General features: G+C 45.8%; 1 protein-coding gene across 3 annotated transcripts; it reads right to left on the reverse strand.

Annotated features, from left to right (window-relative positions):
* Positions 1-221: 221 nt before the first annotated feature.
* On the reverse strand, positions 222-20,640 carry Naxd (NAD(P)HX dehydratase). 3 transcript variants are annotated; one of them, XM_008855187.2, is made up of 10 exons: positions 20,486-20,640; positions 13,830-13,980; positions 11,711-11,756; positions 10,832-10,920; positions 9,194-9,302; positions 4,168-4,218; positions 3,980-4,084; positions 3,055-3,175; positions 1,441-1,561; positions 222-545 (listed from the first exon to the last, which is right to left on the reverse strand). In XM_008855187.2, exons 1-10 carry the CDS (start codon positions 20,523-20,525, stop codon positions 395-397), a joined length of 984 nt encoding a protein of 327 aa, XP_008853409.1. In that variant the 5' UTR covers positions 20,526-20,640; the 3' UTR covers positions 222-394. The 3 variants fall into 3 exon arrangements, with proteins under 3 accessions (XP_008853409.1, XP_008853408.1, XP_008853411.1); XM_008855186.2 differs by having other exon boundaries at positions 20,372-20,634; XM_008855189.3 differs by lacking the exon at positions 20,486-20,640 and adding an exon at positions 20,147-20,306.
* Between the last annotated feature and the right edge of the window lie 4,842 nt (positions 20,641-25,482).

A 25,482-nucleotide genomic window follows, 5' to 3' on the forward strand; every position in this document is an offset into this window, starting at 1 on the left:
ATTTAAAAACTGCTGCCACTAGCTATCTGAAAACAGACTGGATCCCTGCCAGAGGTGTGTCCAATAACAGTAAAAAAAGGGACGGGCATAAGAAGCAGAGAGTAAGCATGACTCCACACTCCCTGTCTGTCTAGAACAAGCCCAGATCCAGCTGGGCTGCTCAGAGGATGTTTATTCTCTTCTCACTACTGCTGAGGCTAAGAAAAGTGCAGGATGCCCAGTTTAGTGTCACAACATCTCAACTGTATTTTAGTAAGACAAAAACAACTGTGTCCCAAATTCTCAGTCAGCCAGTTTAGTTCAAGACCCAGCAAGCAGCCATGCTGCCAGGCCTGTGGCTCGTCATGTGGAGGACATTCGGGAGGGCAGTGTTGCCCCCTCAGCCCTTGCTGGCTCAGGTCTTGAACAGCTTGCTGAAGGCAGTTCCCACCTCGGCGATCATGTCTGTGGTGGTTGTGGAGCGACCATACTTCTGGAAGGCCTGGTGGTTGCACTCCCTTGTGAGTGTGCAAGCGCCCCAGGCAGCCACCAAGAGTGGGTTGGAGCTGTAGAGGGAGAAAAGAGTCAAAGGCTTCCTCCAGACCAGTGAGGGCTCTGGGATGTTCCCACTCTAAGGCTCCAAATGGCAAACTCAAGCCAACCAGACCTCTGAGGAGGAAGCTTTATCACAGCATCCAAGCACAAACACTTGGAAACCGAGTCCCTGGCAGGAGGCACATCCAACACATCCTTCTGTTAGAACTGAGGCAGACCACATGCCTAGAAAGCACAAGGCCCTGGGTTTGATCCTCAGCATCCCCACCGCCACCATCCCATTCTGTGGAGCTAATCAGCACAAGAGAAACAGTTTCTTTTGAGGACAGGAGCTTACTGGTGGTACATGCTGTAATGGTGTTCACTGTTTTCCTGGAATATGGCAGAATGCTGCCCCACTATATAACCTATCCTGTGCCTTTGCCCTGCAGAATTAAGCAAAGTTCAGGTCTATATGACATACCCTGTTTGCACCAGTGGTGCCAGGTGGGGCTTCCAGAAGCTGGGCATCCCATACCTAGCATGTGTGGCCATAAAGGTCTGCAGGGGAGGTTCAGAGGTGTGGAAACTGCCTGTAAGCTTAGCATCCTGCTGCCCAGAGAATTACACACCTATTAGCCTCCCTCTAGCCTGTGTGCTTTCTACTGCCAGTTTTACACGGGCCAGGCTGAACTCCCCACAATGGCATCTTCAAACATGACTACTTGGCAGATTAGCTGGAACTCTGAAACCCTCCAGGCACAGGCATATAGCACTTTCTGTGGACAGGGGAACCTGCTCCAGGATGTCTCACATGTAGGACTAAAAGTTCATCTGGGATGTTTCAAGGGATTCAGTGCATGAACTATTAGGAAAACTGACAAAATGAAACAATATTGAGCAGAACAAATGAAGATACAGCCATACCCATTTGTTTTCTCCCGTCCAGCGAGGAGGGCCCAGTGCGCCATGACACCCAGGGAGCCCGACAGGAGGTCTCCTTGGCCTCCACACCTGCGGCTGCTGCCTTCCTGGCTGCACACAAGCACTGCACAGAACACAGAGCAGACATGAGTGTGGGTGTCAGCACCCCCTCCTCCTGAGCTGCCTCTCAGCACCACTTGCTACACCACCTCCAACTTGTTCCAAGGATCCATACCTCACAGACTGGGAGGATGAGCTCCTGATAATCAGCCCCGATCCTGCAGCCCAACCCTAACCTCAACATATACCTCAAAAGGTCCACCAATAATGTTCCCTAATATCCCACATGGATATCCCCATTAACCATCATGTCTTACTATACCTGTGCATGCAAGAATGTGTTTCTTTAGGAATTTTTTTAAAAAACCCAATGCTATCTCTGAGTGTGCTGGGTGAGGTTTCCTCTGATAGAACCTCATCTCAACATCTGGGTGTCCTGAGATCATTCTGTATACGTCCTACTCAAGGCTGTGCGTGGACATGCATGTTTCTACATGCATGATGCTGTCCCTCTTAGTGTTCTAAGGACTCTAAATTCAGGTCCCTGGTCAACAACTCTACACCTCACCAACAGCTACTTGGTTTTTTGTTTTTTATTTTTGGTTTGTTTTTTTTTTTACGGAATTTTTGAGACAGTCTCCCTATAGCCCCAGCTGTCCTGGAACTCACTATGTAGACCAGGCTGGCCTTGAACTCATAGAGATCCACCTGCCTCTGCCTCCTGAGTGCTGGGATTAAAGGCGTGCGCCACCACACCCGGCCTAGCTACTTGGTTTTTTAAAAAATTTTTTATTTTATGTGCATGAGTGTTTTGCAGCCATGTAAGTGTAACACGTCCTCTTCGGAGGCCAGAAGAGAATGTAGATCCCCTGGAATTGGAGTTACAGACGGTTATGAGCCACCTGATGTGAGCGCTGGAAACTGAACCAGGGTCCTCTGCAAGAGCAGCAAGTGCTCTTAATCACTAAGCCATCTTTCCAGCCCACCAACAGCTACTTGTACTAAACTGTTTCGGTGGTCAGCTCAGAATGAAAAAAGAAACTCTTATCTGGGAGTGTAGTGGTATACCCACTCGGGACCCCATGCACTTGTCCCTGCTTCCAACCCTGCTCTTGCTCAGCAGCCTTTAAGCTTCTAGGGGAAGACAGCTGACATTCCCAACCAATGCTAGTTCAGAGGGTTCCTCTGCCTCCCAGTTATTTTTATAAAATAAGACCAAACAGTAAAAGACTCAGATGACTATGTCATGGGTGCCTAGTAAAAGGGAGGTGGCAGGCTGGGGATGGTGGTCTAGGATTATGCAGGATCTCTGGCCCACAGCTGCTTCTATAAATGATTTTCAACGCCTTGGCCATTGCTAAGCCTACAGTCAGGGCTTGAAATCTGCTATCATAGATCCTATGCAAACCATGAGAAGTAGAACACAGGACTTTAAAGATGCTGTGGCTGACAAATTCAATGCATGTCAACACACATGCACATGCACACATGTTCCGGGGCTGGAGCCCAGTGTGACTAACATGCAGAGAGGGAAGCCACTCCCTCACCCCCACTCACCCTGCCAGCCATCGGAGATCAGGTCGTGCTCTCCTTTCTGGACTACTGTGATGTTCCCCAGGGCCTGGCTGAGCTTCAACACAGATCCACTGTGGTCTTTGGTATCCACAGGACCTGTGAGCTACAACACAGGACAACAAGCACAGAAAATCAAGTCTTCCAGTGGCAGGGTAAATACCATCCTATCCAAGAGTCTCAGATGTTCATGCCTACAAAAATCAAGAGCACTGGTTAAGGGCTGGGTGGATGGCAGGAGGTCTAGGATATTGGTCCCTAGCCCTCTGAGGGGGATTCTGACCTAGTGTTTACTCTAGAACCTGACCTCTATCTGAACAGACCAGATTTTTTTTTTCCTGTCTTTTAAAGCAGGATCTCCCTGTAGCACCAGCTGGCCTGTAACTCACTATGAAGACTACACTGGCCTCAATCTCACAGAGATCCACCTGCCTCTGCTTCCTGAGTCCTGGGATTAAAGGTTGTGCCACCACACCTAGCTGGTCAAACCAGATTTACAGAAATTATGAAAATCTGAATGACAATGGGACACTTGCTGTCGGGACTCTCGTCTTCATTATACTTCATATTTATGTCATTCCATCCCTGTATCCCATGGGGTGGATGCCATAGCCTGACAACACTAGCCGCTGCAGGACACAGTAAGTGATTTGGCCAGTGATTTGGCAGCAGGCGGGGCCTGTCCCAAGGTCACCACACCATTGTTCATCCAATCAAAGATGCACAGGAACTCTTAGAGGCATGCATGGTGGAGCGCAGGGGAAACGCCCACTAGTGATCTATAAGTCAGGGTCCCTGAAGAAAGGGGCTCAAACGGTTGACCTGGTCACAAGCCACAACCACAGAGCCCATCCTTCACCTCAGGTCAGGGGGGCTAACATTCCTTCTTTCCTGAAGCCCATGAACTTACCACAGCTTCCCAGAGTCTGCTGAACTCCACACGGTTGGGGGTGAGAATGGCCTTCTGGTAGCCATGGATGAGGGCCGGCAGCTGTGCAATCAGCCACAGGCCATCCTGTTCAGAACAAGGACACACCTTCACCAGTAGGCTCAGAGGCCCTGCACTTGCTGCATGGGGAGACAAGAGGTCACACTCACCGCGTCAATGATGATGGGGATGTCCCTGGCCTTAGTTGCTTCCAAAATGTTCTGCAAGAAAAGAATACAAGCCGAACAAGAATTGTTGTCCATCCCCTCTCAAAAGGAACCAAATGAACCAGGCAGCACTTAATGTAGTGCAATACCAGGTCACTTGTAAGCAAACACAAAATAGTACAGGCAATGGTAAAACAGAGAAGGGCCATGATCTAGCCTAGTAAGGCGGGGCACCAAGTACTGTGTGGGTTCCTAGGCTAACCCCTGAAGACCCATCTACAATTTTCAAATTCCCAATACATACTGTCCCTCAGAACTCAAATCTGAATTCCAAATCATTTTTCTTTTTTAAAAAAACATTTTATTATTTTTATGTGTATGAGTATACGTCTGCATGTATGTAAGTGCACCCATCTCATACAATGCCTTAGAAGATGGTGACAGATCCCCTGGAACTGGAGTTCCAGACAGTTGTTAGCCACCATATGGGTGCTGGGAATCGAACCCAAGTCCTCTGCAAGAGCAGTTAGTGCTCTTAACCACTGAGCCTTCTCTCCAGCCCCAATTATCCATTTGTATTACCATTTTATTTACATGCTTTAAGATAACAAGTGACCAAAATAATAGATGGTCAACCAATTTGACAGGATTATACCTTAATCCTATACAGTTTTCTGTTTAAAAAGTATAAACACATATAACCAAAATAGTAACCAACATGTTATGCCAAAACTACACATGGTGGGGATGGACTCCAGTTCAATTCCCAACATCCACATGGCAGCTAACAATCATCTGTAACTCCAGTTCCAGGGGATCCAACACCTTCTTCTGACATGGGTGCACTTACATACATGTAGGCAATACAGTTATATACATTTTTAAAAATCCTATTAAGACAAAAAAAAAAAACCACATGGTAATCAGATATCAGATATTAAAAAGTGATGTCTACTTGGGCCAGCAAGATGGTTCAGTGTGGTAAAGGTGCTTGCTGTTAAGCCTGACAACCTTAGTTTGATCCCCAGAACCCACATGGTGGGAGAACCAACTCTCACAAATTGTGCTGGTATCCACACAAGCTTGGCATGACAGGTCCACACCCCCACACATACACACATACCCACACAAAATAAAATTTTTTTTTTGAGACAAGATCTTACTATGCAGTCCTGGAACTCACTATGTAGACCAGTCTGACCTCCAACTCACAGTGGCCCACCTGCCTTTGCCTCCCAAGCGCTACCATTAAAGTTTTGGTCTCCTGACTGCTAGCATTAAATGTGTGTGCCACCACACCCAGCTCATAAATTCTTTTTTTTAATTTAAAAAGGGATGGAGAGAATGCTCAGCAGTTAAACATACTTGCTGCACTTGTGTTTGACCCATGTTTGGTTCCCAGCACCCACTATAACCATTCTAACTACAGTTCCAGGGGATTCAACACCCTCTTCTGGCCTCTGAGGACACCATGAACCCATAGGGTACCCACAAATACGTGCAGGCAAAACAATCATGTGGGAATGACTTTAGAAATGCCTTTTTACAAATGGAACTTTTATGTAATATTGTAACCCAGTTAATCCTATCCTTTGAGATCATTTAATACTATGTATTCAATCTGCTTTCCTACTCTGTAATCAACTTGTTTAAATTTAGCTAGCCTTTAACAAAATAATGTAAACAATGTTACTAGGCCTTGGGCCCCCATATAATCAGCTTTTACAAGCTAAGCTGAATTGTAGCTTTAATCTTAAACTATGTTCCCTATTTCTCCTTTATGACTCTTCCTTGGCCCCAGCCCAGAATATGTGTGTGCGTGTGTGTGTGTGTGTGTGTGTGTGTGTGTGCGCGCGCGCATGCATGCTGTGATGGTATTGCTAAAAGCAGGGACTTGGAAGCAAGCAGTGAAGTGTTGAAGGTGACTTGGGGGCATAGGTCTATAATATCGGTTTATGGCTTTACATGCTACTCTAGGCCAGGAGAGTCAGAAAAGGCAACTTCTTCCCTTGTAAAACTCTGGTTAAAGACCAAGTTCCCCCTGGTTGGAGAGATGGCTCAGCGGTTAAGAGTACTGACTGCTCTTGCAGGGGACCCAGGCTCGATTCCCAGCACCCACATTGTGGTTAACAACCATCTATAGCTCCAATTCCAGGGGATCTGATGGTTTCTTCTGACCTCCTTAGGCACTGCACAACATAGGTGCACTTACACACATGCAGGCAATACACTCATACATATAAAAACCCCATTCCTTTCCCACACCATGCTGGATGTGCTATTTAAATACAGAGAAGACTCTTTGTTCAAAGGAGCAGCTCTGAGTGAAATCAGAACAAAATTGTTCTGAGAATAGATCAGGCTCACTCTTGGTTAAATGAATCCAAGCTCTTTCTTTTTCAAATTTATTCTTTTTTCTTTTCTTTTTCTTTCTTTCTTTTTTTTTTGGACTTTTTGAAACAGATCTCCCTGTAGCCCCAGCTGGCCTGAAGCTCACTGTGTAGACTAGACTGGGCTAGCCTTGAACTCACAAAGATCTGCCTTCCAAGTGCTGGGACTACAGGCATGTGCCACCACACCTGGCCACTTAATTTATTCTTATTGTATGTACATAGGTGTTTTGCCTGCATGTAAACAAGTACATTACATGCATGCAGTTTTCATACAGGCCAGAAGAGGGTGTTGGCTCCCCAACGTTAGGCACCATGCTGGGAACTGAACCTGGGTCCTCTGACAGAGCAGCAAGCACTCTTAACTGCTGAGCCATCTCTCCAGCCCAAGTTACTCTTTCTTTAATACAACACTGCCACACACAAAATTTTTTTTAATTTTTAAATTTTTTAAAATTTATTTTTATTTTATGTGCATGTATATTGCCTGCACGTATGTAAATGTACCCATGCCATGCAATGGTCACAGAGGTCAGAAGAGGGTGACAGATCTCCCAGAATTGGAGTTACAGACAGTTGTTAGCTGTCATGTGGGTGTTGGGATTCGATCCCTGATCTCCATCTCTCTAGTCCCTTTAAAAAATTTTTTAAAAAGAAAATAAGTGATAAACAAGCAACAGTAAAAAATGAGAACCTGGTCCCAGTCCTTGTGTCTTGAGGAATATTCCAGCTATAGGAAACATCTATTTTGCTCGGCTCTGGTCTAAGTGTTCTTTGAGTGTGGGTGAAAAGTTCCCTAAGTGTGGTCAAGTCACAGGAACCTCAGGGAAGCTGGTTCCTTTTTAATGAACTCTGACCTGCTTGCTGTGACTTGGCTTAACTGATAACCCTACAGGGCTCTCTGACTCAGATTGCAGGTCCATTTCTGATTTCCTACGGTGGCATTTCACAATACAACACCATGGTCTCTTCTAGGCTTTCCTAATAAAGCAGCCCAAAGAGAACACTCAAACACTGGAAAGCATAACAAATTCTTCATGAGTCACAGTGCCAGGGGCAGAGCCCTGGGAGGGTATTCTGTCACTGGGAGGGCAAGCCTCAAAGTCTGAGAGTCCTGGAGCCTCTCCCACACGTCCATACTTTAGTTCCTCAATGGGACCTCAACGGTTGATCCAAAGAAACTGTCAAGCCAGGCTGTGTCTATCACATGCACATGTGTATAAATATCAAGACACTGAAAATGGAAAAACAGTCCACACATACTGGTTAAAAGCATAACAGTATGTATACCACAGTAAATACCAGTTATGATACAGCTAGTAAAATAGTTAAAAAGGGAGGACCACCCATATCATACCAGGAAAATGTCTCCAGGACCCACAGATGAGTTACAGAATAGAGTGTGAAGGCAGACAACTTAGGTTCAAAAGCGGCTTGTGAATGGAAGCTTACCATACAGGCAGCAGTTCTGCCCAACTTCGCCCACAGGGTCAACAAGATTCTTCCCTCCTGCAGCCCCAGCTGCCTCTTCTACAAACCAAGAAGCTGAACCCAAGTCTTGGGAAAACACAGGCCACGGCAGTGTTCCAGATGCACCTTCACATTTAGGGTCTACTGAATTTCACCCAGGATACTGGACAAGTCAGGAGGGAGGAAAAGTCTAACACTACATGAACTACAAATATGACAACATGCTGTGTGAATGACTAGTCACACGACAGCATGTGATTCAATTCCACTCATGAAATACCCAGAATGAGAAAATCAACAGAGATAGAGTCACTGCTGGGATTCCCTGGCAAGCGGGGTCACCCTGCAGGGGTTTACTCAAGCCTGATGCCAAGCTTCTGTCCATGCCTCAGTTCTGCTGCTCCTCCATGAACTAGACAGGAAATCCCATGCCAGCCCTTTGCTCATGTGAAACCACCAGTGCCAAGAGTGAACAAGACACTCATCCGGTTTGGTCTGGTCTGAAAGTCCTTCATGACTACCAGCAGCATCAGTTCCCCCACCTCACAACACGTCTTCTCCATCTACTAATGTTACTATGCTAACATTACAATTACCTGAACAAAAAAGCCCGACTCTTAAGATTTTAAGAGTGGGCCCGAACTCAGAGGACACTCATTCCCCCAGCTATCTCTCAGAACTGGCTGACTCCTGGAACTGTGTGCTCCCCTGCCAGGCCTCACACATTTTTATTCAAACCGGTTTCTTCAGCTTCCCTGGGGAAGTACAAGTTTGGATCTTCCCTTGTCTTACAGACCATTCTGTCTTTTCACCCCTAGTTCCAGAACCTCCTTCCCAATCTTCTCTGTGCACAATGAAGACGGGGCACTGTCTTTCAGTGCTTTGATAACGTTAATTCTCAAGCATACCCATATTCATTCATTATCTTTTTGGGTGTAGTACCAAATTGAGGATCCCAGGAAATGCTCTGGTCACAAAACACAAGGTTTGGTGAGTTTGCCAAGGTTAATTAGAAGTCATTAGTCTAGAACCTGTTCATTTTATAAGTCATCCATCCACCTCTAAGAAGAGCCCAAAGATGAAACAAGTGTGCAGTTTGTGACTGGAACATGCAACAAACGCTTGTGCCCCAATGTAGAGCTGAGCTGTCTGACAATGAAACCACTTACCATGACGTTGTTGAGAAGGAAGTCATCTCTACCTAGGCCAGGCCCCACGACAAGGGCATGCAGCCTGGGGAGCCACTTCTCTACCTCCTGGAGGGCATTAGAACTGTCACTAAAAAAGGAAAAGGGTGGAATGGTTTTTTTCAAGTTTCCATTTAATTGCTTACTTTACAAACTGCTTTTTGTGTAGAATACTGTACACTAAACTGAGGCCTTGCACATGCTAGGCTATATCTTCAGTCCTAAATCATTTTATTTTGAATAATTTAGATTTGTAGAAATTTGCAAAATAATACAGCACCTTTCCACAGACTCTCCCCCCCAGGCTCCCCTGTCAGCATCCTGCATACTAATATTCCAGATTATCACAAGAAGTTGGAGTTGGCTCCATACCAGGAATTCACCTGCAGACTCTGTCAACTCTCAACAACTGACCCACAACCCCATGTTTCCTGTCCCAGGGCTCAATATAGACCCCACACTGGCCTTCACAGCTCCTTAATCTTCTCCATGGACTGGGTTATTCTGGGTTTGGCTTTTTGGACTATTTTATTTCACTTTATTTTATTGTAATTAAAATGAGACAACAAGAGGCTGGAGAGATGTCTCCGCAGTTAAGAGTACTGACTGCTCTTACAGAGGACCCGGGTTCAATTCCCAGCACTCACGTGGCAGTTAATAACCGCCCGTAACTGCAGTTTCAGGGGATCTGACACCCTCTCCTGACCTCCACAGGCATTGCATGATATGGGTGCACTTACACACAGCAAGCAATACACTCATACACATAAAACTTAAAAAGAAAAAAAAAAGAAAAAAATTTTTTTTAAAAGAGAGAGACAAAAAAGGACCCTGTCCAGGCTGGAGATGGCTCAGTGATTAAGAGCACCAGGTGCTCTTGCAGAGGACCTGAGTTTGATATCCAGCATCCACATGGCAGCTAACAACTGTAACTCCAGTTCCAGGAGATCTGTCACCCATTTCTGGCCTCTGTGGGCATTGCACATATGGGTGCAATTTACATACATGCAGGCAAAATACTCATACATATTTAAAAAGCAAAAAAGGACCCCGTCCTGACCTCCACCTTAAGCTCTACCAGCCAACAGCTGGTGGCACTGCCTGGCCTGTGGAGAGGATGGCACTGCAGTTCTCCAGTTTAGGGCTACTCTGGGGAGCCACAGGAATAGGCACTGAACCCCAGAGCCCAGACCGCCACTGGAACTGAGTGACCCACAAACAGCACTAGCCTGCCCCTCAGGCCCCTCCTCTAGCCTCTCACTGTCTTACTCTGGTAGAAGAACAGTAGACTCACTACGGCTTCCTTTTTCTCTTCTTTCTTTGTGCTGCTAGGGCTCCATCGTAGGGCTTCACTGAGCTACACCCCAGACCTTTCTAAAATTTTTAAATTTAATGGAGACAGAGTCTCACTAAGCTGTCCAGATGGCCTCCAGTTTGAAAGCTTTCTGCCTGAGCCTCCTGAGTAGCTGGGGTAGCAGGTATGTGCCACCAGGTCTGGCTTCCCTATGATTTCTTACTCCATATAATACCCGCCACAAACAGCACAGCAGACACTTAGCAGCCCTAGCGTTAGTGTGAAAATGCTGCTGCAGGTAAAGACATCTACGCACATAGACTCACAGGACTGGGTGGACAATCAGCTCGGGGCTGTAGGACTTGATCACAGGCGCAGCCTCCCTGGTACAGAACACATGGGTCAAATCTGCACCCTGAGAAGTGAAATCAGAGGTGGGCTTAGAGGAGGCCACGGTTAACAGGGCTGCAAGCAGCTTCACATACAAGCTCTCATGCTGTGACATATGATGTCCGACTCAGTGCTTATGCTCCCCAAACCCAAATACAGACTGAAGTTAGACAGTGGCTTTAGGAAATGGCAAATGAATTAAGAAAATGCTTGGCGACTCAGCCAGATTTCTACTGCCCTCTCAGGTACAAGGCAGAGCCATACCACCAGCCAGACCCATCCCAACCACTACATGCTAACTGCTCAACTGGATTAAAGGCATCAGCAGCTTAAAATGGGACCTAAAAAAGGCCTCCAAGGATCATTTTGATGAAGTAAAATACAAAGAAAATTTAATTTTTTTTTAAAGGTTATAATGCCAAGTTACTGTGTAGCTGTGGAAGAGGTCAGAGCAGATTCAAGGTGTGTCCAGCATACATAATTTCCCAGAGAGTGTGTGTGTGCCTAGAAGCCAGAGGAGGATATAGACTGTCCTGATCTATCACCTCTGCTTTATTCCCTCGGAACAGGGTCTCTCATTGAACCTGGAGCTGGGCAGGGGGTCAGCAAGCCCAAGAAATTTCCCCGTCTCTGCCCCTAACAATGTGGGACCATAGGGCCATGCCCGACTTTCTATGTGGGTGTCAGGGATTTGAACTCAGGCCCTGATGATTGCACATTAAGTGTTCTTACCTGCTGAGCCATCACCCCAGCCCACTAAATAGCCCAACTTTTAATCAGAAAAACCCCAATAAAGGAGTCTGTGGTAAACCTACCACTTTGAGAGCTGAGATTCCTGCAAAATATGGGGCTCCCGTGTACCTAAAATGGAAACACTGGAGTCAAAACGTCAATGAAGCATACACACCTTTGTCCATAATAGGTCCCCAATATAGACAAGAACATGTGTGAACTGGTATAATCAATATATGGGAAGGTCAAATAATCAATACAGGCTCCAGGCCCCAAACACAAACCCAGCACTTAGGACATGTTCAGTAGACATTCACACACGAGTCAGAACTAGAAAAGCCAAAGATACATGACACCTATGACCATTTCCCAACATAGGCTTGTGTGACTGAGGCCTCCATACCAAATACAAGGAAGGGCTGACTGCAGATTTCTACTAGGGAGAAGGTGGAGGTAACCACCTGCTCTAGGCAGTCAGGAGGGATCAGGTTCCCAAAGTGGAAGGACTCTGTCCTCAAGGAGTGACACTAGCTGAGGCCACACTAGGCTGTGGGAGCCACGTTAGGATATGGGGTGCTTACTGCCACTTGCACACAGAAGGAAAGGCCCTCACCTTTGGGGCTGGGTGAGTCACTATGACTGGTAAGCCCATATCCAGCAGGAAACACACTGGAGACAAAAGCTAAGCACACAGGATGAAGGGCCACTCTGTACATGTGGCCATCTCCTCCACAGTCGAAACAAGTGCTCTCACTTCTGACAACAGAGTTCCAGGATGAGACACACAGCACAGGGCATAAGCAAAGGCTGCCCAGGCCCACAGGTACGCACAGGTCTCCACTAGGACACGGAAGTGCCATGGCTGGAAGGACACTGAGCTGGTAACCAAGGCCAACATGCTTTATCCAAAGGGAACACAGCTTCGGATGGAAAGCATTTGCTTTTTGCTTTTAGGATGAGTTTCCACACAAGATGACATTGCTTAGAAATGAAAGTAAACTGGGTGCACAAAACACATGGATTGCCCCCCACAGACTACCAGAGCAGCACTTCACCACTGCCTAAGGAGCCCATAGCCAACCTGCTGCCGCCAGAGCACATCTACAGCATAGGGCAAGTCACCTGCTGCTCTGCCAAAGATGCCAAAGTGTTCCTACCTAAGGATGAACCACAAAGGGAAGACAGAAGAACAAACACTATTGCACCCCACAACATACACAAATTTTCTGGCTAAGGGTTCAGCTGGGAATTCTGAGTCCAGCTGTGAGTCTAGCTGCGAACTAAGACACACAATGGGAAAAGCAGGGTCCCCTGGCTGGAAGCACCTGGTAGCTCTGCCACCACCAAAGCTTTCCCCAGTTGCTTGCAGACTGAAGTACTGCTATAGAGAAAGAATGACACGGACCGAATTTGAAAGTGCAAAGATGTTCCAAGTTAATCAAAAGCAGAGCCTAGGAAAGACAAGGAAAGGGGAAACAGAAACACAAGCTAAAATAAGAACAACCAGCCAAGCAAAGCGGGGCGCACCTGAAAACCAGCACTCGGGAGAGCAACAGGATTGCATGGGACAGCCTGGTGGGACACCTGTCTCCAGAAAATAATCTATATATTTATAGTATGTGATAGACAGAGGTAGCGCATGAGTGCAGACAGAAAGTGAGCAGAATCAGAACAGTAACCAGGGAAGAACTATGGTCAGATGCAGAAGGAATCACAAGGACAAACTGCAAATCCTTCCGTGCTAAGCAAACTGCAAGCTCACAAAATGTGAAGATAAAACAGGTCTTCATGAAGGCTAGCATTACAGAACTTCATACATGACTTCCAGAAAGGCTTCCAGTTGTAAAGTAAGCCAGGCTTGCTGAGTAGTCTCATCTTCATGATAAAGTAAGACAGGCACACAGTATGGAGACGGGTATGTGCAAGAGAGGACAAAATGGGAAACAGGGAAACTGCAACACCAACACTCACCACCGAGCAATGCAATGAAGGTCCTCAGAGTTTGATTAATCAGAAAGGTGATCACTGAGAAGCACTTTGCATCCTATCAGATTGCACTGGAAATGATTACTGAACACAGACAGATGGACAGATGGGTGGAGGCAAAGACAGATGGGCAAGTGGTCGGATGGATGACAGGTGTAGACAGGCAGGCAGGTGGACGGTCTTTCTAAACATGAACATTCCACAACCAGCACTCACTCTTGACAGCCTCCGACTATGCCTATCCTTCCATCTTGCCCTTTGTGTTTCTTCGAGGTTAGAGCGGGTACAATATTTCTCACCAACTGAAAGAGATTCTCCATGTCCTTTGTTGAGTGTGCCTTATGGAGTGAGAATGCTCTTTGTATAACTGAAAAACAGGAAAATGAAATCATTCAGAAAGGCAAATAGACACCCATTCCTACACACAGGCAAGGCTGAAAGAATCCCAACCAGCCAGAGCGGCTCCCAAAGTTGACAATGTGAATGCTACACATTTTATCTGAAGGTTTCCTTCATTTATCGACAATGGAAAACGATAGAAATGTTAACAGAACAGTAACACGCTGACACACCAAGCTTTTCTGGAATGTAGCAGGCACTTTGGGGGAGGGGGGCTACTTAATTTCCAGAAAGTTTCATCATTCTAAAAAAAAGGATTATCTTAATACACTATCATCTGTCATTTCCACTTCCCTGTATAGGTCTTTTCTCTCTTCACAGCTGGAAAGGGGAGTTCCCTTTGTGGCTTCCCACTGTTAGTCAAAAGTCTGACACGTTCAACACATTTTTCCCAACTGTATTTTCAAGACTCAGTTGGAAACTAACTACATAATCCAGAAATACATTCTAAACATGCACTTGTCTTAAATTAGGTTCAAGGTGGCATTTTAGAATAATTTCATCATGTTGAGTTATGTCTAATTATCTCCACTTCATTTGGCCTTTCTTGAGAAGCTTCCTGTAGCTGAACATTGTCTTAATGTTCAGAATATAGCTCAGCTGTGAGCAGACCCCAGCGTCTGTATCCTCTCTAGAATGAGCAAAGCATATGCTCTTCATGCATATGTACTCTTTACAGAATTAAGGGCGCTTTGCAAATATAAACACTATTTTCTCAAGCAAAACACTCACCCCTGAGAAAACTATGCTTCACAAGTTCCATTGAAGGCAGACGCTCTCTCAGTCTGTTACAGGAAGGCTTTTTGTCTTCAGACTCTTCCAGTATGACTTTTATCACTTTTCCCCCTCCAGTTTCACTTTTTACACAATAATATTCAAGCATTTCTTTTTGTGTGTGGGGGAGTGTGCATCTGAAGGCCAGAGGCTAACCTCTAGTACTGTTCCGCAGGGAGCCGTCCACCATCACACCTCTTTGTGCTGAGGGGCAGGGTGGGGCAAGGGTGCAGGTGCACATGTGTGTCTGTGTGCAAGGAGACCAGAGGTCAATGTTGGGTATCTTCTTCAATTGCTTTCCACTTTTCTTTTTGAGATGAGCTCTCTCACCAAGCCTGGAGCCCACAGATTTGGCTAGAATGGCGAACTAGTAAGTCCAGGGATCCTCCTGTCGGTGCCTCCCCAGCACAGGCCTCATGCTTGAGCATCAAGCACTTTACTGACTGAGCCATCTCTCCAGCCCACCTTGCTTTCATAGCCAGGGTCTCTCACTGGGACCTGGGGCTTGCAGATTACCCAAGACTGGATGGCCAACAAGGCCCAGGGACCTCCTGTTTCTGCATCCTCAGCACTGGGCTTACAAACATGTGCCACCACATGGGGTTGAATTGGGGTCCTCATACATATGCAGCAAGCATTTTACAGACTGAGCCATCTACCCAGCCTCTCAGATATTTTCTTTAATTAGTAGATGCACAGACCCCCAAATGGAAAGATAGTATTGATCACCACCAACCCAATTACCTATCACCAACTTCCAAACCCACAAAGGATAAAGATGTGACCTAGAACCTCTGGTAGGGAAAGGCTCTACTAAGCCTGGCTAAAGGAAGCCTCTGGTCTCTCTGGTCTAGAAGTCTGTCATTATGAGCCACCTTCTATTTCTTCAGTGCCACTTCCAGATTGATTCACTCTCCACTACCCTCAACACTCTCCACATTCCACCTGCACTCCTGACCTGCGCTATCCTCATTACACACAGGCCTGAGCAACAGGAAAGTACTCCTGGGTGCTCCCTGGGATACACTGCATGAAAGGATTTGGTGTGACTGGGTCACTTGGATGTCCACTGAAGTGGATGAGACAGCTGGGAAAACAGCCTGCATCTTCCAGCAGCAGTAGCACCTGGGGAGATACCTGCCCTCCACCCAAGCCTCTGCTTACCCACCTGAAACCTCACTTCTGTCCATTTCCACACCTGCAGTGAAACCTCTCATGCACATGCCCACGATGTCCCCTCCCATCACCTGGTGCAGAGGCATCCTGGGCCAGCATCTTTCTGGTCTTTTTGTCTGAGAAAGAGGAGATGTGCCAGACTGAGTGCTTAATGTTCACACTCCTCACTAATAACCAGTTTGTCATCCTGTTTACAGAGGAGGAAGCTGGCACTGAGAGTGGTGTAAGGTGCCAAGGTCAGCTGCTAAGCAAGGCCAGCACCTTTAGAGCAAACTGCTGCACTGATGTACCTTCAGAGTTCCCCCTTCTGTTTCAGCTAATATTGGGAGAAAGTAGCAGAGGCTGCCAGGCTCACCAAGTCATTCTTTTAGACACCTAGAGTAAAGCGGCTCGTTATCACATTAAATTTGAGCATGCTCAGAAGCATTCATGTTCACTATCTTTATGTCCCCAAACTGAGCATGCCAAAAGTGTCCACATCTGCCCTTTTAACTCTGAACATGGACTCTCTGATCTTGAGCTAAACATGCTCAGAAAGGTACACCTTCAATTAGGATGTGCTGGCCCCTAAAGCACTTTCTTGTAAGAATATAGGTGTTCTCTCTCCAGTGAAATCCTCCCACCTTGTTCCCTGGAAGTAACTCCAGAGCATCCTTTACCTGCTGGGAATGAGCCTTTCACCAATCTTTTATCTCTGCCGTGCTTTCCATCTCTGACTCACCAAGATGTGAGTTCCTATGTTCTGCTGCACCATTTTATCAAGATGCTGACACTCAAAGGCAAAGTAATTTACTCTTTAGCCAAATTATGCACCTCACAACCAAGAGTTAAGTCTTTCTCAAATATTCTCTAAAACCATTTAGAAAGGAAAAAAAAATCTGCTACCAAGTACAGCCTGTCCCTTTTAACTACAACTGTATGAATGCTAAGTAAAATCCTCACCACCACCCAGCACTGTGCCCCATTCACCAATACTCAGTCGAAGTCTCTGAAGTAGTTTCATCTACTACGTTACACTCCTACAGGCTGCCTGGTCTGGGTGACTAGAGTATCTCAGTTGGGGGAAAGATAGAATGTTGTAAGACAAGGGTCAAAATTATCTTGTATCTTAGGGACTTAAACATCTATTTTGGTATCTGACCCAACAGTCTTGTATTAAGCAAACTTCCCACACTGTATCACTAAGTTTTACAGTATCTACTAGCATTGTCCTAGTTTTTATTATCAACTTGACACAACTAATAGCCACCTGGGAAGAGGGAGTCTCAATTGAGGGATTTCCCAGATGAAACTGCCCTGTAGTCATGTCTATGGGAAACTGTCTTGATTACTGACTGATATAGGAGAGCCCAGCACACCGTGGGCAGTGCCACCCCTGGGCAGGTGGTTGTGGGATATATAAGAAAGATGGCTAGGGCTGATGAGATGGCTCAGCGGTTAAGAGCACTGACTGCTCTTGCAGAGGACCCAGGTTCGACTCCCAGCATGCACATGGTGGCTAAAAAACATTCCTAACTCCAGTTCCAGGGAATCTGATACCCTCTCTGGCCTCTGCAGGCATTGCATGACATGGGTGCACTTACATACATTCAGGCAATACACTCATACACAGAAAATAAAAATAACAAAAATGTAAAAAGATGATTAGGGCTGGAGAGATAGCTCAGAGGTTAATAACATGTACTGTTCTTGCAGAGAATCCAAGTTCAGTTCTATGCACCCATGTCAAGTAGTTCACAACTGCCTGTGATTCCAGGGGGACTCAACACCTTTGGCCTTTGCAGGCACCTACACACACACACACACACACACACACACACACACACACACACACAAATAATAAAAATCTTAAAAGAATATAGCCAGGCATGGTGGCACAAGCCTTTGATCCCAGCACTTGGGAGGCAGAGGCAGGCAGATCTCTGTGATCTTTGTGAGTTTGAGGCCAACCTGGTCTACAGAGTGAGCTCCAGGCCAGCTGGGGCTACAGGGAGACCTTGTCTCAAAAAACAAAAACAAAAACAAAAAAAACCCAACCAACCAACCAACCAAACAAAAAAAAAAACAAACCTTAAAAGAAAAACAAATCTAGGGGTGGTGTGCTGGACAGCTTCAATCATCAATTTGACACACCTGGGTAGAGGGAGTCTCAACTGAGGAATTTCCTCCATTGGACTGGCCTGTAACCATGCCTATGGGGGCATTTTCTTGAGTAACTGTTGAGTGATGTGGGAGAGCCCAGCTCACTGTGGGCAGTGCCACCTGGGCAGGTAATCCTGTTTGTAGAAAAAAGGCTGAGGGCAGGTTGGAAGACCAAGGCAGTAAACAGCACTCTTCCATGGTCCGTGCTCCAGCTCCTGCTCTGGGTTCCTGCCTTTAGTTCCTGCCTTGGTTTCCCTTGATGATGGACAGTGAGCTGTAAGCCAAATAAACCCTTTCCTCCCCAAGTTGGTTTTGGTCAGTGTTTTTATCACAGTAGTTGAAAGCTAAGACAAGTGAAGAGCTGGCTCAGCAGTTAACAGCGCTGGCTGCTCCTGCAGAGGACCTGAGTTCAGTTCCCAGCACCCAAATGGCAGCTAACAGCCACCTGTAACTCCAGTTCTAGGAAATCTGATGCCCTCTTCTGGCCTCTTCAGGCACTGCATGCATGTAGTACACTTACACACTGGCAAAACACTCATACACATAAAAATAAATCTTTTTTAAAAGAAAGAAAGACATAAGCCAGTAAGCATTATTTCTCCATGGTTTCTGCTTCTGTTCCTACTTGACTTCCCTCCCTCAAAGGTGGACTGTGACCTGGGAGGTGAAACAGATTCTTCCTTCACCAAGTTGCTTTTGGTCATGGTATTTGACAACAGACAACAAACTAGCTCAATCTCCACTACAACAGTAGGGAATGTTGAGTGCTGTAAGATGTCTGAGACCCACACAATTTTTCCCGCTTCACTGTCCTTGGAAACTACACTGATTTATGACTTTCTTTTGTTCTACGACTGTAAAATAAAAGTTCATGCCATCTGTTCCACAATAGAACATGCCAATAGGGTAACCTGAATATATTCAAAGCAGTTGTTTTACATCAAGACAGAAAGTTCTGTTAGGTCGATTACATTTTCCAACACTACACAGGATCAAGTTTTAGTTGGCTTACTGTCACACCCCAGTTAGATCTATCCACTAAAGAATTAAATACAAGAACCAAAGTCCTGAAGGATAAAAAGGCCCTAATAAGAGGCTACTTAAAACATAAATGCTACTTACATAAGTGACTTTGTCACCATAACAATCCCAAGTCTGGAAAAACAGGTCAAATCTGTTTGGGTTTTGTTGGCCTTAAAGAAGGGTGGCTGAGGACGATTAGCACTGCTTTTGCACCCAAAGTGCTTTAAGTTAATGTGAATTATAAATTAGAGCATGTGACAGCAACCTTTAAATTAAATGAGATACACCTTCAGCACAGATGGCTTTAAAAATCTACAGTGTAGAACTCTATGCATTCTTTGGCAGAAATTTAACAAGTCAATCTAATAATGAACTCTCCCATAAACCCAAAGAAAAATGTTACTAATCACAGACTGTCTGAATGTAAGGCAAACAGTTACCAAGAAAAGAAAGTCTCTAAAGTGGTGCTCAACAGAATCAACTGCCCCCCCCTTACTGGTGTAACAGATTATACAGACTCAGGAACCCCCACCTCCCTAGTGCAATTACTACTACTAACTAGAAAACAAAAAGCCAACAGTTCTCCAAATTTTGATCTCTGCCAAGGTCAAACCTTCCTAATAAATACTCCAGCAAATGGCACACTTCACAGTTTCAGTGACTTACTAGTGGGGAGCGCTAAGTCACTTCCTCAGAGCTTCTGCTCTCAACACAAAAGTGGTCAACAATTTTCTCTCCACCTTGTGAGAAATGAGACGCTGCGCATTACTTAGCAGTATAGTTGTTAGAAAAGTAAGTATTCAGAGGGCAAACAGATGGATCAAAAGTTATCTGAAGAGATATTGGAACCAAAGAGGACCCATTTGCTCAATCCATGCCTGAATTCCTCCTACATAGTCTGTCCTATTTGAAAAGGCACCTCGAAGTCCACTGTTGGGACAGGGTCCTAGGAGTGGCTGGCTGGGGCTCCAGGTGTCACTTGAGTTAACCCCTCTCTCGAGCTCCCTAAGCACACATACCAGGTGTAGGGACCCGAAAGGGGGCGAGCCCGGCCTCGACCCCCGTGGCCCAAGAATTTGCAACTCTGAGCTCGGGTACTGGAGCTTCTAGCCGGAGCGTGCGCGCGGCCCTGCCCCCGGATCGGACCGCGACTCCTGCGGCTCCTGCTCCCCACGGCCCGGGCCCCGCGAGCAGCCGCGCCTTCCTCGGATCCACCCGCCGGCGGAAGGAGCCGCAACCGGTACCTGCGTGCAGCGGGGGTCCGTAGAGCGCGATCGCGGCGGACAGCAGCGCCAGAACGGCCGCCGCAGCCCCGCACCCACGAAAGGCCATCCAGACCACGCCGGTATCGATCTTACCTCGCCCACAGGAACCGATTGCCACACAGCGGACACCCATGGCGTCCCAGCGGATTTCCGTGTTCCCAGCGGCCCTCGCGCGGCCGATCGACCATAGCCATTGGCCTTGCTATCCGTTCCCGGCGGACCCCCGCGCCGGCGAGGGCCCATAGGCCTTTCTTCCGGGTTCCCGGCGGCCTTGGCGTCTCTGAGCCACAGCCATTGGTCGCTCCTTCTGGGTTCCCGGCTGGCGCCGCAAGAAGCGTGGTCCTGACCAGCACTGCCCACTGGCACCATCCACGCTTTCCATCTATTCAGCCGGTTGACAAGCGCAATGCCCAAGCCGACCTGGCCTCAGATGGAGTTTTGTGCATAGGCTGGTCACTAAAGAGTCTTCGTGACTGTGCTCAGGTGCGTTTTGTCAGTGGACGCTATAGGACACGACTGACTTAGAAGTCGGCTTGGTTGACCAGCTGCCTTTGGCAGGACATTATAGGGTTGGTTTGGGCATCAAAAAACAGGTGGAGGCACAGGGACACCTAGCTGCTCAGATAGGTGATGTGCTGATGTCTGGTGGGTCTGAGACTTAGGTCTCCAGGCCGCACTGTTAGGGAACAATTCTTCGAAAAACCGAGAGATTAAGCGCGTCCCTCAACGGTGTGTTGGAGAGCTCCGTTTATTTTTCACATGCGTGCGGTCCCAGAATAAGTAACAAAGGCTTCAAGATTTTTCTGGGCCCAGAGCAAAGTACACATGAGGTTATATAGGACTTTTCAAGTCATCATTTTATGTTTGCCTCCTAGGCCCTATGGCTCTTTTCATTGATGGACAGTGTTATCCCAGGAAAATTAATGAGTTCACCTAGTCATCACAATTTACAAAGTAGATATCCCAGGCATAGGTCAGGACATCTGTTGACCTATAGCTTTTGATCTATATCTAGATTAGGTTTATTGAGTGAAGAGTCAGTCATTGCGGTTTACAAAAAAACAGCTATCACAGGCAGAACTGTAGATATTTGTCACATTTGAGCTAACACTCCTGTCAGAATAATTGGACCAAGTGTCTTGCTAGACCATTTGGTGAACTCTTCATTTTCTTAGTTTTACATCTTTATCAGTAATTAGGCATGGTTGGCTGGAAAGCAACACCGAACTGCAAGATATTACAGTGTAATACAGGGTAATAATGACATCACAGAGCAATAAACCATCACTGAGTAGTAAAACATCACTGGGTTGCATTTCAAGATATCTATCCAGTAAGCAAAACAAGAGGAAACTTCAAATGGCCTAAGCTTGCAAGGACACAGTTTAGATAAGAATACAGCTTGATTATAACAATATAATTTCTTAGCACTGACCCCTGACTCCAGCTGGTATGTCTCAGTGTCTCCCAAACCAACATCTGACCTCCAGTCCCAGCTTGCAGACCTCTTCATCTCAGTAAGTGGCAACTCCATTATTATTGCAGCATCTCAAGCCCCCAAACCAGAAGGCATCCTTGACTTTGCTCTTTCATACCCATGCCTCATGTGGGTGCCTACCGTGCACACCTCCCCTGCCACCCTTTATGAAGCTACCATCATGGAAAGCCTGGCTGGTGATAGTAGCCTTCTATGTTGGTTTCCCAGATAGCTTAAGATGTTTGACATTGCAACACTAAGTTGTAACCTGCAAAGTTCATGCATTCATAGCTAGCCTCGCCTGCAGGTGGCTTCCTAAATTCACAATAAGCTCTGCTATGCTCTTGTGGTAGGAACCCCCCAGAACAAAGAAAAGGGAGTGTAGCCTGAGTGCATGTACACAGTGCTGCCTGTCATGACCTTGTAGCGCAGAGCATCTAAGCAGAATATGTGTGTTACCATATATGGGAGACAAATAACTGTAAAGGGAAACTAACAGAAGATATAGAAGACTGTGTCTTTCTTTGTTCAAGGCCCTGCTTTAGAGATCTATCTCTCAGGGACTGTGCTGGCTCACTAATAACTGCCTCCTGCATAGCCTCAGGGTCCCATTTTCTGTTCTGGGTGCCTACTACACTCTGACTCAAAAGACTTCAGGGAAAGATCCCTCATTCCCTTTTTAGCTTCTGGTAGTCTGGTCAGTTCTTGACGCTCCTTGTCTTGAAGTTAACATCACTCTAATTCCTTTCCATTTGTCACTGTGGGACAGGCTCCCTGTGTGTTTTCCCTATCTTATAAGAATGCCAGTCATACTGCCTTGGGACACACAGTGCTGACCTCATCTTAATTTGATCATCTACAAGTATCCTCATTTCTAGAAAAGGTTATATTTACAAACACTAGAGCTTATGATAGCAGCACATTTTGGAGGTGGGCATGATTCATCCATAATACCTGTTAATTTACTGCCCTGTTCCCCTACAACAACAAAACAACCAACCTTACCTACCTCCCTTTCAAGACAGGCCCACCATGTAGTCCTGGCTGGCCTGGAACTCCCTATGTAGACCAGGCTGACCTCAGACTTACAGAGATCCATCTACCTACCTCTGCCTCCAAAGTGCTGGGGTCAAAGATATGCACCATCACCCGTGGCCTCAGAACAATCTTTCTTAAATAAAAGTCAGATTGTATCAGCCCTCTGTTCAGAATCCTCTTTTTTCGTATAAAATAATAAACCCTAAGGACTGTTCCATGCCTACCTACCCCAATATAATTGTCACGCCCCATCTCTTAGCACTGTCCTCTTCTCCCTCTCAGCCATGCCAACGTTTTTATCATCAGCCTAACCTGCCAAGCCTGTACCTTCTTTCTTCCTAAGTGTTCTTTCTCCAGATATCTGCATTCCTTATGCACTCATTTTATTTAGGTCTCTGTTTAATTGTTCTCTTATCCATGCAGAGTAATTCCTAACTATTGTATATTAAATAATTCATAATGCTCTTTTCTAAAACTATTGTTATCTGTGTCACAGTTAGGTCCCATGGAAAAGCTTTATTTTGTTGTGGACTGTATTCTCCATGCCTAGAGCCTGATATATAGTAGATGTGCACTTGGTAGAGACTTCTTTCAATAATTTATATGACAACGTTGGTTAATTTGACTGTATGGTTAGGTGAGTTTTAACAAATACATATAATCATGTGCCTTTCTCTATTCCTGCTTCTATAACAGAAATACTTCTGTCTGAATCATTTATAAAGAACAAATGTATTTCTCATGGTTCTGTATGTTAGAAGTCCAAGATTGAGGCATCTAATCACAGGCTGTCTGAATGTAAAGCAAACAGTTCCCAAGAAAAGAAAGTTCTTTTTCTTTTCTTGAAGTAAAGAAGAAGAAAAAGAAGGTTCTTTTTCTGAAAAGAGCCCAATTTCTGCTTCCAAGATAATGCTTTGTGTATCCTCTGAAAGGGAGGAACCTCTGTGTTCTCAAATGGCAGAAGAGATGAGCAAGGGGAAAAAAAAGGTCTAGGACCCTCTTTCTGTCTTTTATTAAGGCTCTGCCCTCCTAACTTGAGGCAGGACAGAAAATCATGAGGACAGGAAGGGAAAGGAGTCCCTCACACCAGTCTGGCTAAAGCCTCTCACCACTGAAGAGTCAAGAATTCCAGCACACTGCTGGGCATGGTAGCGCATGCCTTTAATCCCAGCACTAAGGAGGCAGAAGCAAGCAGATCTCTGTGAAATTGAGTCCAGCCTAGTTACATACTGAGTTCCAGGTAGGCTGGGGTTAAGAAAGATCCTGTCCAAAAAAATAAAAGCCAGCACAATTAACAAAATTTGCTGTGAAGGTTGCCTACATAAAGACAATATTCCTTTAGAGATATTTCAAATAAGAGTCTTTTTTTAAAAAAAATATTTTTTATGTGTATGTGTGTATTGCCTGCATGTAGGTAAGTACACCCGTGTTGTGCAATGCCTGTGGAGGACAGAAGAGGCTGTCGGATCCCCTGGAACTGGAGTTATAGACAGTTGTTAGCTGCCATGTGGGTGCTGAGATTTGAACCTGGGTCTTCTGCAAGAACAGCCAGTGTTCTTAACCATTGAGCTATCTCTCCAGCTCCTCAAATAAGAATCTTAATGTAGCAATGAATTGTGCTTAAGACCTAAGTGTATATGACCTTTCTTATTTCTTAGATATAAACCTGCACTTTTCTAGGAATCTCACATGAAACTCTTATTTACAGTAAAAAATGTGTAAGCCCTCTTGTAACAACCTATGGTTTTTACCTTACCAACCATCATCCTATCCAAGCCACCTCCAGAACTACCCTACAATTTCATTGATCAAAAAAAGAGGGGACCAGAGGCTTGAAAGATGGCTCAGTGGTTAAGAGCACTGGCTGCTCTTGCAGAAGACCTGGGTTCAGTCCCCAGCACTCATATGGTAGCCAAAACCATCTGTAACTCCAGTTCCAGGGGATCTGACACTCTCTTCTGGCTTCTGTGGGTTTGTACACGTGGTGCACTTAAGAGGGGACCAAATTTTTTTAAAAAACCTTTTGATAGGTAACTTGAGAGCCACCAAGTCATATATACATGCTTACTATTAAGACATTTCAGCGTGAATCTCTCTTGAGACATACACACCTATACTTGGGTGCATTTTATCCTTTCCCTTTTAAAAGGAGCAGCTTAATTGAGTTCCCACCATGAAGCTTTTCCTAACTCTTTGTTTCACAGGCTGAAGATGAGTGAGCCTGGTGGCACATGGACCTCAGGATGGGGCTCTCCAACCTCAGGAGGTCATGACATTGCACTGTAGATGTTACCATTGTGGGAAACTGGATGGGGAATAGAGGGGATTTTCCAGTAATATTTTTACTGTACTTGATCTCCAAAAGGCCTAGAGGTGATTATTTCTTATAATTGCTTGTGATTCTACAATTGATTAAGCAAAACATCATTATGAATAGGAAAGAAAATAATATGTGTAAAATCCTTAGCATGTGGTAGGGACTTTTAGTGTTACAACCAGAAAGTTTGGGGTAAAGTAGGATAGCTGGTCACCCCACAGGGCAGACCAGCCTGCTCAGTGTCTAGAGATGCATGTC

The sequence above is a fragment of the Nannospalax galili genome, unplaced genomic scaffold (assembly GCF_000622305.1).
Source record: "Nannospalax galili isolate Female #2095 unplaced genomic scaffold, S.galili_v1.0 scaffold267, whole genome shotgun sequence".
NCBI classification, from domain to species: domain Eukaryota; kingdom Metazoa; phylum Chordata; class Mammalia; order Rodentia; family Spalacidae; genus Nannospalax; species Nannospalax galili.

Bases quoted from the DNA above. Each gene is read 5' to 3' on its own strand.
- Naxd (XM_008855186.2), bottom strand. From the start codon at position 20,525: ATGGGTGTCCGCTGTGTGGCAATCGGTTCCTGTGGGCGAGGTAAGATC. The intron at 3,176-3,979 runs GTAAGTTCATGG...CCTGTGTTGTAG, and splicing joins GCAGACTCTGGGAAGCTGTG to CTCACAGGTCCTGTGGATAC. The intron at 546-1,440 runs GTATGGCTGTAT...CTCCCTCTACAG, and splicing joins GGACGGGAGAAAACAAATGG to CTCCAACCCACTCTTGGTGG.